The sequence below is a fragment of the Anguilla rostrata genome, chromosome 6 (assembly GCF_018555375.3).
Source record: "Anguilla rostrata isolate EN2019 chromosome 6, ASM1855537v3, whole genome shotgun sequence".
NCBI classification, from domain to species: domain Eukaryota; kingdom Metazoa; phylum Chordata; class Actinopteri; order Anguilliformes; family Anguillidae; genus Anguilla; species Anguilla rostrata.
Window position 1 is genome coordinate 21,087,396 of NC_057938.1, and position 18,288 is coordinate 21,105,683.

The 18,288-nt window shown below is 41.3% G+C and overlaps 2 protein-coding genes across 6 annotated transcripts in view; both read right to left on the reverse strand.

The window, feature by feature from the left end:
* LOC135256807 (protein ECT2-like) overlaps positions 1 to 13,802 on the reverse strand; it is a 32,759-nt gene extending 18,957 nt beyond the window's left edge. Inside the window, exons 1-10 of one of the 2 annotated variants that reach the window (XM_064338965.1) lie at positions 13,455 to 13,802; positions 12,174 to 12,355; positions 11,917 to 11,996; positions 8,300 to 8,392; positions 7,123 to 7,281; positions 6,788 to 6,877; positions 4,375 to 4,482; positions 3,359 to 3,432; positions 1,784 to 1,914; positions 220 to 335 (exon numbers count right to left, since the gene is read on the reverse strand). In XM_064338965.1, the coding sequence (XP_064195035.1) occupies positions 220 to 335; positions 1,784 to 1,914; positions 3,359 to 3,432; positions 4,375 to 4,482; positions 6,788 to 6,877; positions 7,123 to 7,281; positions 8,300 to 8,392; positions 11,917 to 11,996; positions 12,174 to 12,312 (990 nt within the window). In that variant the 5' untranslated portion in view covers positions 12,313 to 12,355; positions 13,455 to 13,802. The remainder of the gene's footprint in view (positions 1 to 219; positions 336 to 1,783; positions 1,915 to 3,358; positions 3,433 to 4,374; positions 4,483 to 6,787; positions 6,878 to 7,122; positions 7,282 to 8,299; positions 8,393 to 11,916; positions 11,997 to 12,173; positions 12,356 to 13,454) is intronic. The other variant, XM_064338964.1, reaches the window with a different exon arrangement.
* A 723-nt stretch (positions 13,803 to 14,525) lies between these two features.
* The window catches only part of LOC135256808 (guanine nucleotide exchange factor DBS-like), an 86,433-nt gene continuing 82,670 nt past the window's right edge, over positions 14,526 to 18,288 (reverse strand). For 3 of the 4 annotated variants that reach the window (XM_064338966.1, XM_064338967.1, XM_064338968.1), the window contains exons 29-30: positions 16,578 to 16,669; positions 14,526 to 15,961 (exon numbers count right to left, since the gene is read on the reverse strand). In XM_064338966.1, the coding sequence (XP_064195036.1) occupies positions 15,882 to 15,961; positions 16,578 to 16,669 (172 nt within the window). In that variant the 3' untranslated portion in view covers positions 14,526 to 15,881. The remainder of the gene's footprint in view (positions 15,962 to 16,577; positions 16,670 to 18,288) is intronic. The other variant, XM_064338969.1, reaches the window with a different exon arrangement.

Consider the following 18,288-nt stretch of genomic DNA (forward strand, 5'->3'; position numbering starts at 1 on the left):
CCCTCACCCTCATTACCGACTGGTTGTACTGCCCCCCCCACCCACCCCCTGTGCTCTCACTCTCAACCCCAATTTGCATATTTTTAAATAGTGAAGTGGAAGGAGACAGGCCAATATCCAGTGTTGCTGTACACTTTAAAGCCGCACGTCAGTCAGGGTAATCCTCAGTTAAGTTAAGAGACCATATGGCATCTGCAGTGAGAAAGAAACTGACATTACCTCCTGCTTTACAATGTACACTCTCTTTGATGCCAAAGAAGGAAGTTCTGTCACAGAGTTCTCCTCTACAACCAGATGAGTACATTTTTCCTCCCCGACTTCCATAAAATGGCCACCTTGTCAAAAAACGAGAGGAAACACAAGAAGAAATGGTTGTATTGTAATGCAGCATCCCCACCCCAAAAAAAGACAAAAAGAAAAAACAATTCTGGCTAACCTTGGCTATGCAGCATCATACACTACATTATACTTTCTCAAGGCAGTCAGCCACAGCCAGAACGGCTTAGCTTAGTTTCTACATACAATCCTAGTGTAGAGCCAGATATATTATTGAAGAGATTCATGTCAAGTGCCTTCTTCAAGGATTCTCTGATGCTGGGGGAAGTATTAAGAGGAGCTGAGCGGGGTGCTCCTACTCTGTTCCAGTTCCCTCCCGCAGCCAGGGAGGTCTACAGGGCCTTGGGCAACAGAGACCACGCACACAGGCACGCACACCTGAGGCTGATCAGCAGTCACCTGACGCATTGCCTTCGTTAGGAACACGAACCGGCCTGGAACGACTCGACCAGCTGATTCTAAATGGATTCAGTGTTGCGAGTCACTTGAACCTTCAGTTCAACATTGACATCTGCTGGTGTAATGACATCACGGCACGATTTGTGAAGCTGAACATGCATGTTTGCATTAGTACATACATGAGCCGTAAAATTTCCACAAAGGTGATAATAAAAAAAATGAAACCCTGTTCTTCAAAATATTTGTAATTGGCAAATTATCAGTTAAATCACTGCAGATAATCTCATGACTGAAATATCAGCTTTTTATTTATCAATTTGTATTGGCACCCTTAACACCGTGGTGAGTGTGTGGAGTTGAAGATGGATGAGAAGACTTATTTGATTGTAAACACAAGACCACAGCAAGACTAAAAAAAAAATGCTGCATAGTATGCCTTTAATTTAGGATTTTTTTCATGATGCATTCTCCCAAGGTTGCACAGACAGGGAAATTGGGCTTTGGGTTCGGGCTAGGTCAGTACTTGGATCGGAAAGCTAGTGGGAATAGATTATTGTTGCTGCAAGTGCTGTCAGTTTGCCAACAGGGGACACTCTTCCCTCTGGTCCAGATTCAAAAATCCAATACCCTGCAGAGGTGCTGCTTGTCCTTCAACAGTGCAGTCAGTCAGGACCACAGAGACCATTTGGCCATTTAAGATCCCATGGTACACTTCCAAAGCGCAGGGGTGCCAACCCTGAAGTCCAGTTCAAATTTCCACATTGGCTACATCATTATCCCCCCCCAAATCTGATTGGTCACCGGAGTTTCACTATTTCAATCAAACATCCTCATAGAATAACATGAAAAATATTTTTTCCTATTCATTTCCTGAGCTGAATTGAAATAGAACAGAGCTGTTGGCTACACAATTCCTTCCTTTCCCAAGCCAGTGTGATCTCCCTAGTCACACGGTAATTAAGAACTGAGTTCTCAGTTCATCAACAGGCATAAAACTAGAAATTTAAAACGAAATAAAATGGCAACAAAAAGAAAAAACCTATGGTACCATGCATTAGAGTCCTCTCCTCCATGTTCCTCTTCTCTTCCTCAGGGAAGCCCAGGAAACAGAGCGTGCAGTCTTGGAAAGGAGGGATTTTGAATTCACTGCGGAACTCCTCATCCCCGGCACCGAAACCGCTGTTTAAAGGGAGGAAGAGCCGTCATCGGTACGCCATAGCAAAGTGCGCATTAAAAGAAGGCGAAATGGAAATAATAACAGCAGCTGAAGCTTTACTGCCGTCGCTAAGAGTGCCATTTTGTTCCGCCGCAGAGTAATTTGTCCTCAACTCCAACAAACCAAATGAAGCGTTTGCCACTTCCCCCATATCCCCCCCCCCATTATCCGCCCGGCGTTACGAGGTTTGGCGATTGTGGAGATTAACGGTCGCACGACAGAAAACTCAAACTCGCTGAAACACAGACCAAAAACACAAACAGCCAAGCGAGTGGGTTCGACAGGTCTTCGGTTTGGAGTCGCGTTTTATGAGCTCATCTTCGACCCCGGTCCTGGAGAGCCACGGGGGCTTTTGTTCACACCTTAAAATCAGCAGACAATTCAGACTGAAGAAAAAAAAAAAGAGGTAACCACTTAAATAAATGAAAATGGCAGACACCAGAGGCTCTGTAGAATCGGGCTGAGGACAACTGAGCTTAAAATTAAAACTTGCTCTTTGCTTACGCCCTTGAGCTTGTACCTTTCATACCTATGGATATAAGACCACTTTTGTTAACTGGCTAATTTCCTGAAAGGAAAAGCATTAGTCAAGTTCACATGCAAAAGGATCTTATTTCTGAGTTAAAAGGTGTCCAATGATAGAGCGTCAACTCAGTCCAAAACGGATTCTGATACAGTACATTTCAGGACAACGTCTCAGTCCAAGGCTGCAGGACATGCATAGTCCCCTGGGTGGCAGTAATGCAGTCCATTAGGGGGCCGTAATGCACACATGTAAAGCAAAGCACGTAGAACCAATGAGTCTATTCAAGCTAAATTAACATTAGGGAAAATATTAAGGAAAGCCCTCACAGAACACTACAGTGCCCATCTGAAAATGATTCACTTCAATGATGCCCTACAAAATTAATCCTAAAATAATTTTGATTCATTTACAAAACCAGAGTGTACTATTCCAATGATTTGTCCACATAATGGCCAAACCACGATTATTATCATAACTGCTATATATAATTGCATATAATTTGTAATAAATAAAGATTAGCCCAGTAACCCAGCTGCATGTCAAATTGCAGGCTGTAAAATGAGCTCGCTGGCTAAATGTGGTCTGAGGTGAAGGACATATTGAATGTTCTAAAAGAGCCCATTGCCTAAATGTTAAGGGAAGGAATCATGCTGTACTCTTTTCCGCCCGAGTGTTTATGAACCCAAAATGCATGAAAAAGGCATTCCTGACACCGTGAAATCTGAGAAACAGTTTTTTCAGTTGAGGTTTGTTGACAGATGACTGAGATTTGACCGACAAGACGGAGGTGCAGCTTCGATCAGCGGTCGCACGCAGGGTCGACCGAGAAGCATCGACGCGCTAAAACGGGGCGGCGGAACGATCCCTGCTAGCGCACTTACACCTCGTCTCTCCGGCCCCAGGCTTTATAGATCCAGTCCGGGGTGAGGATCGGAGTGCCCATGCATACCGCCAGCTGTCAAAGAAAAAGAGAGAGGGCATTTACTACCTCGCTTCTGATATTTGACAGCAAAATTCTGTGCGGAGAAAAGAGCGTCAATCTTCCGCAATTGCTAGGGCCGAAAAGTTGTCGTACGAGAAACACAGATAGCGGCGCGTTCGTGTTTTCGCAGTTTGTAGAGGCTTCTTTTTTGGTCGCTTTGAAGAGTAGAGGGGAACGTCCACAACCCCGCCTCTCAAAGATACGGCCGACCAAACAAACTTCGTTCAGCTAACTGCATGCTCAAGCTCCAATGCTGGCGATAAAAAAAGAGCAGTGTTCTACGTTTTTCCGCCACACAAAAACCAGCAGCTATCCGTCGCAAAATCAACGAAGCAGGCAACAGAACTTTCCAGTTTCCTTGGAAACTCAGTGGCGATTCACAATCTGATGGGCAGAAGTGTCGGGGGATTTTTCCATCAAAAACGCAAAGGTAGTTAACCTCCGATTTCAGGCGAGGAACAGCCTTCTGTGAGGGAAAAAAACTCATCTTCACCGGAGATAAACCGGCCCCCCTCTCCCGTGCTTTTTATCAATTCTCTTTCAAAAAACAAGACTGTCTTTCTGTAGAGCAGAAAAAAATATAGCCTAACTGAAGCTGACAGCAGCTAAAAGGAGAATGGAAATGAAGGAGTCTTCATCTAGCGAATCTCTCGGAGGAGGAAACCCAACAGGAGACTGAATCGGCCCTGGAGCACGCTCTCCACAGCGTTCACACGCCGAGCAAAACATCCTGACTGAAGCTATTTGATCAGCCCGTCTCCTGCCTTCCAAACTAACCCGGGAAGTTCTGGTAAAACACATCCAGAATGCTGATACTGCCGCTGCACAAAAGAAACATGAATATTTTATCGTTTGAATGAAAGTAAATAAGTTGCGTGCAAACCCTTGCTAAAATGACGAACGGCACACGCTCACCCTGTACTTCTCGCTGTGGGTGGAACGCGCTACGACGTGGGTGACTTTGGAGCTGAAGTCCTTCCGGATGATTCCCCCCATATGGTGGACCAGACTGACCAAATGTACCTGTAGACGTGGAAGTTAGTGGAAGACCATACATACACGCACGCACACACACACACAGACACACACACGCACGCACGCAAACACACATATATACACATGCACACACGCACAAAAATTATAAGTCAGTAAATTCCCTTTACAGACAGCAACTAGTTGATGGTCAGAAATGTGTGTTCTTAACATCCCTAACACACTCCTCCTGAGAGGAGAGGACCAGGGACCAAGCCCTGAGGGACACGTAGACAGATTTATAAGGTCTTAAAGCAGTCGGCCTGAAGTGCACAAAATACTCATTACACCTGGCAATGCAGATTTGTGAGCACAGTAAAGAACAAAGGCAATGTATTAACAAGCAGTGGAGAGACGCGATATGGTCAGAGATGTGAATAATCCTTCAACATGTTCTTGACAAATAGGCGAGTGTACATGTGGCACACACATAAATAGAAGTGCTCGATTCCAACAGTCAAGGGTTCTAGCAGCTCCGAAATAATAATAATAATAACAACATTTATTTCTATATCACCTTTGGTACATAAAGCGCAATGCAAAGTGCTTCACACGTAAGTGTTGAGTGCATTTTCCTGCCATTGTTTGGATGCATTAATCAACATAGGTATCAAGGCCAATGAAAATCACTACTTAATGATTCTGAAGGTCTTGTTGTCTTCTAGTGAGTTTTGTCACCTATTTGTTTGTGGCATAAAAGTCAGACTAAATACTGATTCTGGAGTCAGTGTAATGATATAGAAATTTCCAGCAAAAAATAAATTAATTAAATTGTGATACTGTATATGCAACTGAATTGATTGCCGCCCCCCCTCCCCCCATCCCTAGTGTCCAGCTAAATTAAGCACACTCCTGATAGAGATGAACAAAGAAGGCTGGATACAATAAATACAGGTATTGAACAACAGTATATGCTCAAAAAAGGGAAAGTACATTCTTTTGTACCAACATCATTTCTTAGGGAAAACGATGTTACCTAACAATTATCACTTAATAATTCTTAACTTCATTTCAACAAAACCTAAATCTGCATTAATATGAAAAGATTTTTCAGTTCACAATAAGAGGGAACTGTATTGTGGCTGGTCAAGGCTAGCTGTAACACAAAGAAAGGCAAATAACTCCCAGAAGAAACATGACAACTGTTTTTATAACCTGCACTTTTCTGGAGGTGGTTACAAAAATACAAATAAGCGCCACAATTTCCACAATTAAATCAAAGGTTTAAAAAATTTTAACGACTGGGGCAGGTCAACCTGCCGGGTAAAGCATCAAATAGGTTCCTGCCCCTCGTGCACAGTGAGGTTTTGGGTGGCAAAGAAAAAAAAAAAAAAATCAAGAGCCACGCTTTGAGATCTACAAAACCTGACAGATTCGGAGACTTTGTGTCCCAAAGATGGAACAATCAGACACACCCAGCATGCCAAAAGCCATGTTGGAAAGGTTGCCAGAAAACAGCCTCAATTGAGGACAAACAACAAAACCATCTGGAGTCTGCTAATCAGCACTGGAACTTTGGAACTGGCTGTAATGGTCAGATGAGACCAAAATTGTGCACGGGCAGGGCCATCGGCAGTGAATTTGGTGTCAGGAGAAGGATGTTTATGTTGAAAACGACATCATACCCACGGTGAAATATGGAGGATCTTGATGTTATGGGATTGTTTAGCATCTGCTGGTCCTGTTAAGGCCAATGGAAACATGGCTAAATTTGTGGCTAAAAGCCTTATGTCGCACCAGGAAGCTTAAACACAAGCCGCTAAATCAGCCAACAAATGTTAACTGGCCAAAAATTACTGCAAGGGCCATCTCAGTCTCCATACCTGAACTGTAAAATAGAAAATGTGTGATTCGAATTGAAAAGTGCATTCCACAAAGCAGATGGATCTTGAAAAAATATGTAATAGAAAATGATCAAAGATACCAATATGTTCACTAATCTAAAAAACAAAAACAAAGTAAAAACAGAAGATGACTCACTAGTCTTTGCAAAGGGAATGCGTTAAATTATATACATTAAAGGTGCACAAAGTACTGAAAACAGGTGTGAGAATAATTGTGACACGTAGAAAAATATAACTCGTGAAAACATATTGCTCTGAGCAACTGTATTTGTACAGAAGTTTCCCATTTTTGAGCAAGGAACATAACTCATTACTTATATTGCTTATTTTATAAAGCCTTCTTTGCTCAATTTTATCACGGTGTGAGTAATTTCAGAGGACACTGCATACATGTATAAGTGCACCGCTGCGGTTAAACGAGCTGATGTGGCAAGCGGCCAGCACGGACTCACGACTTCCTCTTTCCTGCGGAATCCGGTGAAGCACAGCTTGAGGTCCCGCATGGTGTTGGAGTACAGGGGTCTCCAGGAGAAGGGAAGAGGCTGCAGCAACAGACAAGCGATTAAAAAAAGGGCTGTGGGACTGAGCAGCCGGCCCCGAGCATTACACACTGGCGAGATCTTTCGGCGACATTTCAGCTACGGCGACAGGCTTAAAGCCACGTTACTCCAGCCTCGCTACGCCCGAATTGCGCTCCGCGGCACGTTCGGTCTTCGCGCGAGAGGATTGGAGGTTCTCGGCTGAGCCGCGGCCGCGTTCGAAGAGCGATCTTCCGTTAGGACTCTACCTCCTCCGTCCTGGCGCAGTGCAGGACGACCGGAGGGCCCACGATCCGGCTGTCGTTCTCGTACAGGTAACCGTACTCGGGGGACCCGAAGTCCGTCAGCACGAAGACCGTCCCGACCTCCCTCGCCTTCTCCGTTTTTATGCAGGGCACACTGACGTCCTGCGCAAGGACAAGAGAACAAGGTGGTGGAGTAAAAGCCAATTACAACCTTGCAAAATAAGCAAAACCATTGTCAAATTTAAATTTTAAACATATTCAATTAACGTTCATCCAATGCTACGACCTGCAATTACAGACTTTATCTTTTTTGTTTACAAACTGTTCAGTCAGTTTTCCTAAACGATGGTCGTGAAGAAAAGAAGCTGATACTAGCAATTCAGGATGCAAGTTGATTGAATACAAGCCAAAGATCAATCAGATGACATGGCATACATATGACACACAGAGAATTGTAAAAGTAAGCTTCACTGGTACTCAAGCATCTGAATTGGTTCCATTAGAGAACAAAACCAAGGAAAAAGTGTCTAGATACAAATATGGGCCCACAGATAGATTTTGCATATGAACGATACTACCATTGTGTTAATTTCCAAATTTGTATTAATGCTTAATTAATATATAAAAGTAAAGCACAACAAGATCAACAAAATGAGTCAATTTTCTCAGAGAAAGGCTGTCTGTACTAGCGCCAACTTATCAGTATGCAAGACGTTGAGGGTCCCCAATGTGCTTATGTGAAGAATGCGGGCAAGCCTGTCTTTCTCCCCCAACGGCCGAACAATAACTTGGAAAATGCAACTGGGCCAAATTACTCATGCTTTTTTTTTTTTTCCCCCCAGAGTGAAAAAAGGTGAGGTCAGCACAATACTTTAAAAAAACGAGCACTTAACCACTGAAAAGCCACTGTGTGAATGCATACATGAATAGCCCACACAATACTTTTCAATAATAACACCTAAGAGGCCAAAGGTTACCAAAGTGCATACTGTACTGTAAGTGGAATAACTGGTTAGTTTCACATAGATGTGGACATGACCACCATGCATTTGACATTTTACACCACGCGAGCAAAATTGAAGAACCACAGACGTATTTCACCCTATATACTTCTGGGTTGCGCATGCAGATTCTATAGAACATTCCTTGATCACTCTCACACCCAGAGACGGAGGCCTACCATGTTAACTATCGATTCGATCAACTTTTGATTGGACTTGATGCCTGAAGCTCTTCCTTCGATCATCCCTGGGACCTCCATTACTTTGATGGCCTGCAAGGAAGGAATGAATGAATGACTGATTGATTGATTGATTGATTGAACAAAGAAAAAAGACACTGAACAGAAACACTCCAGTCCTGCCAGATCTGGGTCAAATACATATCTGAAAAACTTTAATATTCCAAGGTGCAGGATTAAAAAATAAATAAAAAAACCCAACAAATAAAAAAAAAAAATAAATAAAAATAGAGAGAAATTGACCCTGCAAAGGCATGAGAGCCAAAACAGACGACCATTTTAAAAGAATTTAGTTCCAGACATTGGTGAAAATAAATGCTTCTTATAGCATTGCCAATAATCTGCAGGGTTTTTACTGACATCTAAAGGCTTAAAATGTTCCAAACAATTACTTGGCGGGCCCCGGTCTAAACATTGCAGCACGTGGAGCATGGGATTCACACAGTGTTGCAAAAACGTGACGGCGGACCATCGAAGAAGCTAATAAAAACTTTAGTGCCGCAGAAGGCGTCGGGGTGAGTCAGCGTGCAGACGTCTCCCTCCGCTTAATTTCATAATCTGCCGCACAGATGGATCATTTTAAAGCCTTCCCAAGTGACAAGTTTCACCGCTCGAGCACAAGAGGGTTTCACCAGTGAGTTCAATGTTTGCGTCATACCCTCTTCCTTTGCGTTCCTCATTAAAACCTCCCTGCATTCCAGCTTTCAAAGCCGCCTCACTCCGAGGCTTAGCCGGTATTCCAGCGAGGCTTGACGCTTAGGGAATTGAACCTCTAGCTCAAAGGTTGCAGGTTTGATTCCCAGATAAAGCGCCGCAATTGTATCATCAGGCAGATTAACCCTAATTTCTTTATGGAATTTACCCTGAACTAAGGCACGCACTAAATCTAGGGCCCCCCATCCCTGTTCCCAGAAGGCCACAGGGTGTGTTGGTTCTCATTGTTACTGAATTGATAAAAAGTGAATCAGCTGATCACACTGTTAAAGAGACAGTATCTTTTCTGAAGTTATAAGGCTTTATGGCTGGTATAGGCGCATTTGGAAGTTCATGGTCTAAAAAGAAATACACTTCCAGCAACTCCAAAGCAGTTTGTAGAGCAACATTACATACACACATTACATACATGGTCAGTCTTTTTACTCTTTGAAGCCGCGTTACCCACCTCTGTACATATCCAAGTGTGCATTTTTGTATAAAGCACATTGGATTTCCCTGTGTATGAAATGTGCTAAATAAATAAACTTGAACTATCCCTTTAATTCACCTCACCTTGTTCTCCTCGGCCTAAACTGGCCGTTCATTTGAAAGTGAAAATGAAAACAGAAGGCCCTGTGGCTCTCCACAGCCAGAGATGTGATAGAGCCAGAGATAACCTCTCAATATGAAACAAATTTGTGAATAGAACAAAACTAATTACGTAAAGCCCATTGGCTGGACCCAGATTTTGATTGATTCTCGTCTAACCCTCACATTCGCGGTTTCTCTCAGGCAAGCCCCGTCATACAATTTAGATGTAGAAAAAAAAAAGCTCAAGTTTAACATTTTTCCTTTCTGACGGCAAAAACAAAGCAAATAATACGTAATAAAATTACTCATTCACCCAAAGGAGAGCAATAAATAAAGCAGGCGAACCGCAGACCCTAAGCTATACCATACGCTAAAAGAATTAACCTTCCAACCCACATCTTTTAAATGCCATCCGACTCACGGCACGCCTCTGCTAAACTGCTAAACTCCACATAAACGTGTCCGTGGAGAGCGTGGATGTGAAAGCCCACTCATGCGAACGCACTTGTTCATTCTGGGCACAGACGTACCAAAAGCTGTACAAACGGCCTGGTTAAATTAACACCGGTATTCTCTCGCACTAGACCTACACAACTGATGACCCGGCCTCACTCGTAAGCTCAAAACCTTACGGTAACACAAGCCTGATCTGACAGATGCTCGGATAATGAGATAAGTCCACGAAAGTGCTTTTCCTATAAAGGAATTGCCAGTCATTACTTCTGACAAATCTTGCGTATGTGGGGCTCAAAGTTCAGCGGGGACCTATAACATAATTTGACCGAAACCTGGTAGAATCAATCGGATTGCAGGGAATCAATCTCACAGGCTGTCACTTTCCTTTCCTCGAGCCCGGATCCACCATCAGGGTGACTTGGCCCGGGCACCCTGAGGCCTAGCATGCTCATGCATGTGCAAGGAGAAGTACAAAATGGAAGGGAGAACAGTGATGGACAGTTCGCAAATCTTTCAAATGAACAACCTGATGTAACGCCGGTGCCAGGCAGTGGACATTCTGCGCAGTGGAACTGTTAGGCCATTAAAGCGGACCATCCCCGACCAATGAGGGGCTCGTTAGAAAGCTTAAGAGTCCTGTCTAAATTGTCCTACTACTTGATTGACTTGTAAGGAAACCAATTGCCGAGACATTAGAGAAATCACAGCAGCAATGTTTCCCCAATGTCTCTGAGCTAAATACTATAAAAATAAATAAATAAATAAACATTGGAAAGTGACATGATTTGCTCACTAGGCACAGATCAGATATACACTAGGAACATGTAAACAGGAGGGGGGAGGGGGGCAGGGGAAAAAAAAAAACATGAAATTGGATATTTTCAGATCCAGGCCACATTCACATGTGGAAATAAATCTGATAGGAATGTGATATCTGCCAATTCTCATCTAAACCGGTTATTGTGATTTGCACGCCATTCAAGATGTGATATTCTTACACTTTTTCGCACTTGAATGACATGTAACCCAAAACATGCACAATCACTCTCAGTTGGTAATGTTCACTCTTAGTTAAAAGAAGTGAAATGGGGGACAAAGGCTCACACCAGTGGATAAATACCAAGGTTACGTGCCTTTTAAATCTGGGGGGCGAAGAGTTGGCACAGGCCAAAATACAGGATATGATTGTGGCAGACCTTGAAAAATGCTTCAAAAGGCAATAGCGTGAATTATTATTTCTGTCTGGTTTGCGTCTGTTGCAGATGCCGATATGCTTGCACCTGTGGGTCGTTATTAAATGGCCAACCTTGAAAGGATGAAAGTTCCACCCAAGCCTGGCCAACATCCGGACCTCCCGTTTGGTCATGTCCCCAAAACGACCCATTTTTACAGTTCTTTAGACTAGGGAAATCTAGTGCTTGTGTGAATTAATTTCACCGCTGAAATTAAGATTCTTTTTTTAAAAAATTTTTTTATAAAAAAGGAGAAATTAGAATTGTCCTCCCCCTAACCCCAAATGGTCTATTTTTACATTTCATCTGTCTGTCTCAATGTCAGGCAGGAGCAGTGGCAATGTGCCAGCGTGGTTCTTTACATTCGTATTGGTAACCAAACCCTTGTGTACGCATACAGGTTGTTTCAAGTGTAAACTGTATTAAAAAGGTATGAGATGTGGGTCACTTTTAAAAGTTGATGTAAAGATGCGGTCAAAAAATTGGATATAGGCAACAAATAAATCAGAACTGGGCATCGAGACCTGTGGTGTAAATGTAGCCATTGTGAACTTTATCATTTTCCTGGCCCACAACTTTTACCTGCAATGCTTCCACAAGCTCTTCATTTTTTCCAGCATCTCCAACAAGCACAACTTGGGTCTCAACCTGTGGTAGATCACCTGTAAAGTGGTTAATAGGCAAAATTGGATGAGCAACTATATTTAACTACATGTATGCATACAGAACATATGTAGACCAAGTAATTTGAACATGCACTTTCTGTGAAGGTTTAAAGTGAAATAATATTAGTTAGAATAAAGATGATTTTAATTCTCAACGAAGAATGAGGTAGCTACCATCTAGGCATATGTCCCCTGGTGTTATACTCAGATAGGAATGCTCCAGAGATGTGTCGGCCATTCTGGAGTCAAAGACTGAAGAATCGAGCAGAGAATTATGAGCCATCCCCAGACTCATAGTACTGCAGCCAGCCATGACAGCAAGACGGCAGTGAGGGCATCCAGTCCTTACAAAGACACTGCGAAGAAGAAGAAAAAAAAACGTTCAAACAGTTGTCGGACAAGTAAACTGCTAGACCACTTGCCCGATTAATTCAGGGATAATTCATGATTTTTGTTTGTTAAAATGTTGATTTCGTTCTGCTAAGCCAGCACAGAAGTAGAGTTGTGCGTGAGAATAGCCTAAAGATACAAGATATCACCTTGGTTATGGGGACCAAGCATTCCATTGATTCAACTGTTCCTTTCAATATTCTCTTATGACACAGGGAGAACCATCCTGCTTTGAACTAATAGTGTGCTCCATGTAACATTCATGTGTATCCTTCAAGTATTTTTTTCCAATAGCTTTTGGTTTCTCTGTAATCTAGTAAGATATAAGTGGCCTACTATTTTTGCTAGCAATTGGAAGGCTGGTTATCATCTTATTATTCTCTCTCATGCTATATCTTTTGGAATGCCGATTAGGAAAATAATGTTATGATGAGATCCCATTTTGAGTTGGATTTATCATTGTTTTAGTTATTTAAATTACTTTAATTAGAAAGTAATAAATAAAAAACTAGTTAAAGTAAGGTTTGCATTTAAAAGTCAATCGTTACACATAACTCGATTTCCAGACGCTCGATCTCTGAAAGTTAATCAAATATTGAGCCTGACATGCGCGACTAGCTCGTGAGCTCTCCTGCGGTTTCACGAAATACATACAGTTGATAGCCTACAGCTTTTTTGAAGGCTATAACATTGTTTCTAGCTGGCTAAACTCGAGTTGTAGCCTACAGTGAGGTAAGCACTTGTCAGGAAAAACGAATCCTCCACTGCTGCATGACGTAATTAGCAAGCTAAATTAGACTTTATAAAACGCCAAACAGCTAATTTAGCCAATAACAGCTGTTATCTAGCCAGATACAATAGGATAACGATAACGTTACTGTACATATGGGAAGGCTGACGTGATATAATACAATAAAATAAATATCCAGGAAAATAAGATCCATACGTCACTGTCAAAACGTAGCAGTGTTAAATGGGACATAACCTTAGAGATAACAGCTATATCACAGTTTTGAGGAAACAAGTATTAATTAACAAACGTCAGAATAAAACGTAACAACTCACCAATGCAACTGCACCTGCAGGACCGAGTACGAATCGTCCGTCCGTCAGGTAGCCAGCTCGCTAGAAGCGTGATACAAAGTAGCAAGCAAGTTTATGCAGCTTATCCAGTTGTATAAATATTTAACATAGACGCAGAAATTAACATGAACTAAACAACTGATGTTGAGACTAAAATCCACACCGAAGATCTAAATAAGAATACTACTACTGCAATGTTGTCTTAATTTAACGTTTCTCATCGTGCAAGTAGACAAGTAGTTAGCAAATTTCCTGAATTCAAAATCAAAGCAAACTCAAGCAGCGGGAGTTGATTGGCGGAAGAATGGAACGCAAGGCGGAAGTAGCGTGATCACCGTAGTCATTGGTTGGACGTTGAAAACAGAGCTCAGAGGGCTGTTTTTATGCAAAGGAATGCCTTGCTTTCTTGTTGCCTCTTTTGAAAGTGCAACATGACTAGAAATTGATTGCATTACATTATTTGGCACTATTTGTTTAATTCAAAAATGTTTCGTAAAACATTAAAAACCTGTGACGAAATAGAGTTGTAACTTTATTTCACCAGGCAAAACTATAAATCCAAATTATGCTGGAATTTTAAACCCTGCCCTACTCCTAAATGTATCTTGCAGAGTGCGTGCGTGTGTCTCTGTGTGTGTGTGTGTGTGTGTGAGAGAGAGAGAGAGAGAGAGAGAGAGAGAGAGAGTTGCTGTCAGGTAACTCAAGAATGTCAGAAAGGACTATCGACACTGATCTTTCTTTTCTTCTGATCCACAGTATTTCTGTTCAAACTAACTGCTTAAGCTATTAGGGCAATCTTGCTCCAAACCTGCAGGGTAATATGTGTCCCTGGCCCATGCAGGTCACATCCTTATTGCTTTCTCCAATATCCTACATTACAGGACATTTATTCTCTAACAGAAATCTCAGTAAATCTCTGTCAGACTTCTTCAGAAGGGAACCACATCTTGAATCACACTCATAGTTTCCACCAAATTGATAGAAAAGGAGGTTTATAACCAATTAATTTTTCTGCTTATTACCACACCAAGAGAGGACTGATCACAAACAAAATAAACACAAATACAGCATTTTATTATAGAGGGCATTTCTCAATATATTTAAAAATATACAGAAAAAAAAACATATACAAAATGTTCTTCAATGACATTATCCTCACATGAACAAACTGCAGAAAGGCAATTTGAAGTCTTTATAAATGACAGTATTGATTATGCATTTTAAATACATACACAGCATAGAGGAAAGAAAAAAATAGAAATATGTCATACTTCTTTTGGGGAGAAACACTTTTAATAAGTCCCAGGAGCACAACATGTCTCATTTATAAGCCCTGATTTTATTTTATTTTTTTATTTATTTATTTTTTTACAATTTTACAGTCTTGGAGGGAAAAGTCATTTCAATTTATCTTAAATTTGTTCAGAGCTTTGTATTACATTGTGGTAAATGATACGAATCACCTTCATTTCATTGTATTAAAAAATAATATAAAAACCAGCTATGCTGACAGCTTTCTTCTTGGTTGCAGGTAATCCAAATCATTGTTGTTCGAGACCAAGGCCACTTAGACATTACCCTTAGGAATAACAGCAAACATAATTATGAGCTTGGGCCAAGACTGTGTGGGCCATAATGTCTTTTTAATTCAGAAGATAATGTTTGTTTTCAAAGGGTCACAATTGCTTAATGCTGTTGGTTTTGTTTCATATCACTATTGGTCCAAAAAAAATAAAATAAATAAAATAAAAATTAAACTGAACAAACAGAAACTGAAGATTGAATAAAAAGAAACCATTCATTCATTAGACCCATACCACTCAGTCATTCCAGTCAGGCAGATTGCTGATCAGCTATTAAAACAATTTAAGAAGACACAAACATGCAGGTCTGTCTGCAGATTGACCACTGCTTCTGGTCCAAGCTGCTTTACTTGTAGGCTGTGCTCAAGTTTCATCAATGTCATGGGAACAATCCACATTGCCACCTGTATTCCACAATTATTCCATTTCACAATGAACTCACCCCAGCGGCAGCAAAGGCTCTGTATCTCAAAGCATGACCAACATTGCTAATGAAACATAAATCCAGTTTAAAAATCCACAGTCAATCATTGTTTTTTTGGGTACTGTCATAAGTAATTAACTCATGTCACTGGGACTTGTAGTTCCTAAGTGTTGTCGAGAAAGATGAAATGAGTTCCCACATATGTGGTTGAGACTTCAGTAGTTATTCAGGCTTAGTAAGCACAGTATGGTAGGTACAGCAGTGCCACATATTCGTGGCAGGAACTTGTAGTTCACCCATTGGTGAACAGAAAAATTGAAATTGGAGCATGAATCTCTCCAACTCCTTGTCAGAGGAAACAAAGCCAAATGGAGGACAGGGGAATATGTTGGGTTCAGAAGGTCAGCTTGTCCTCCCCAAAATGTTGTTCTCCGCATCCTCCATGTCCATTAATGCGGCGGTGCATACGTTGCTGAAGATATCTGGAACACAACAGATGGAACAGTAGTATAAAAGCTGTCATTCAGAAAGAAGTGCTTCTTTTTGTGTGCACAGTACAATATGCAGCAGGCACGTGCAGCCAGTAGTGGGGGGGGGGGGGGGGTGGGGGGGGGGGGTTGGGGGGGCAGAGTTTTCAGCCAGAGCAGCAATGAACAACCAATAACGAATCTCCCCCTAAACAACAAAATTCAGACTTTAAGCAAAAAATGTAACATTCAGAAGATGGTGCAGTAAGTTCCAAAGGAAAGAAACCATGAATAAGAAAGCAGAAGCTGCAGTTTGCCAAAACCTTTTGGAATCAAGCGACTTCTGCCTTTCAGCATAATTTTGTCGGTGCAATTGCAGAAAACCAACACAAAATACAAAACGTGCCATGAGAGCTGCGGTGTAGAAACAGTTACAAACAAGGCACTACTCCAAGCTGCTAAAACAAATGAAAGTGACTGCAACCTGGGTATTTCAGTGGTAAGCAATACAACGTGGCAAAGGCCATGCTCTGCTTGTTGATGTCACAGCCAGAGGTTTGGTTTGCACATCGTCAGTCTCAAAACAGCCGCCTACAGTACGCTCCATGCTAGATTAGCCTGAAGACAGTACCAGTGTTACTGTAAATAGACTCTCCTTCAGCAGATATCAGGATGCTGGTTGGAACCAGACCTTTCCTCTGAGTAGCTACATTCTGGACAAGCCTACAACATGAAAAAAGAGGTTTTCAATTCAATTCAAAGAAGTATCAGTTCACTGAAGAGCCACCTTTGTGTTCAAGCTCATAATAACCTGGGGTTGGACTGGACAAGTGTTAGTCCTGACATCAGGCACTGTATTTCTAGATTTATCTCAAGGGGAAGTTACATTTTGTGAAACTGCTTTGTGATTGGTTCTAGTGGGTTTTAACCAAATGTATGAGCCAATGGTTGAGTTCGCTTGAATCCCCACCTCCAACTGGATCCCTACCTACATAAAATTATAATTTGTTGGTAGTAACTGACTATTGGTTTATTGGCAAAGCATATCCCTGGATATGAAGCTAATTTATTTCACGTCAACCTGATAATAGTACCATAAGGTTATGAACCTGACAAGTGAGGCTGGATTAGATTACTGAGCAATGCATTTTTTTCCTCTAACAAAATCCAATAATCAGAGAGCAAAGGTATTCAGGAATGTTATACCAGTGGATAAAAACCATTTTGTGGGGCAATTGTGCAGAGAACGTCTGTATCCTCTCCCAAACCTATAAAATCAATAAAAAAAATCTTCCATAGGTTTTTTTCTGATGCCATGTTGATGTCATATCCAAAGAGAGGGAAAGTAAAGATTTTTTTTTTTTTGTTACTGCCTCCTATGCCATCTTCCAGGTGTTTTGGAAGCAGGCCTATTCTTTGGCATGGTGCTTGTCTGTTGCTTTGCACTACATCTGGATGCATGCGAGAGGATGCTTTTGAACTCCCAATATTTTAGTGTGCCATACTGCCAATGGGACGGTGCTAGGAGGTGTGGCTTCAAGGATATTCAACTCATTGCAAGCTAGGTTAATGCAAACATCAAAATCAAGCTTAACAAGTGCACTGTCCTCTTTTTGTATTAATAAATGCCCCCGGTGTTGTGAAAAACATTATTGAAACATCCCATATTTTCAGAGTATAGTGGGGTGGTAATGCAGGTGAAGACGACTGCAGTACCTGCAAGTAGACAGTGAGCAGTAGGGAAATAACGAGAATTTAACAGTAGGTTTGAGCCCCTGTTGGCAAGACAAATGGCTGACATTTTTGGAATAGTGGCATGTGCAGAATATATATATCATGGCATTTAAATGTGAGAACATAAAAGGAAAATATAAAAGAGATAACGTATTTCACTACAGTCCCTGGAGCTGTGCTCATTCTGTACATAGAGCATTCAGACTAAATTATTAATTTCTTTAAAGAGCAAAACCTACATGGCTGCATTATTATAAATTGAGAGATGAGAAAAAAGTGTAATATCTTTGTTTGGTGCTTACCGCAGGGATGCAAATGAAAAAGGGTTATAGAAATTAATTCTGAATTAAATTATGAGATATGAACAGGTACAAATCATTTTCTCTTACTCGGGTTTTCACAGTGGTTACTGAAGGCCACGCATGCTTGTGATAAATGAAATAAATACATTTATAGCAAAATGCACTAAAAGAAAAAAACATAGGTAAAATATCTTTGCGTATTTAATCATTTATATTTTATGAGCTTAGAAAAATCATGTCATTTGTATTCATGATAATTCAGAAAGAGGTATTTCTGTAATCGCAATATTCTAGAAGGCCTGTGTT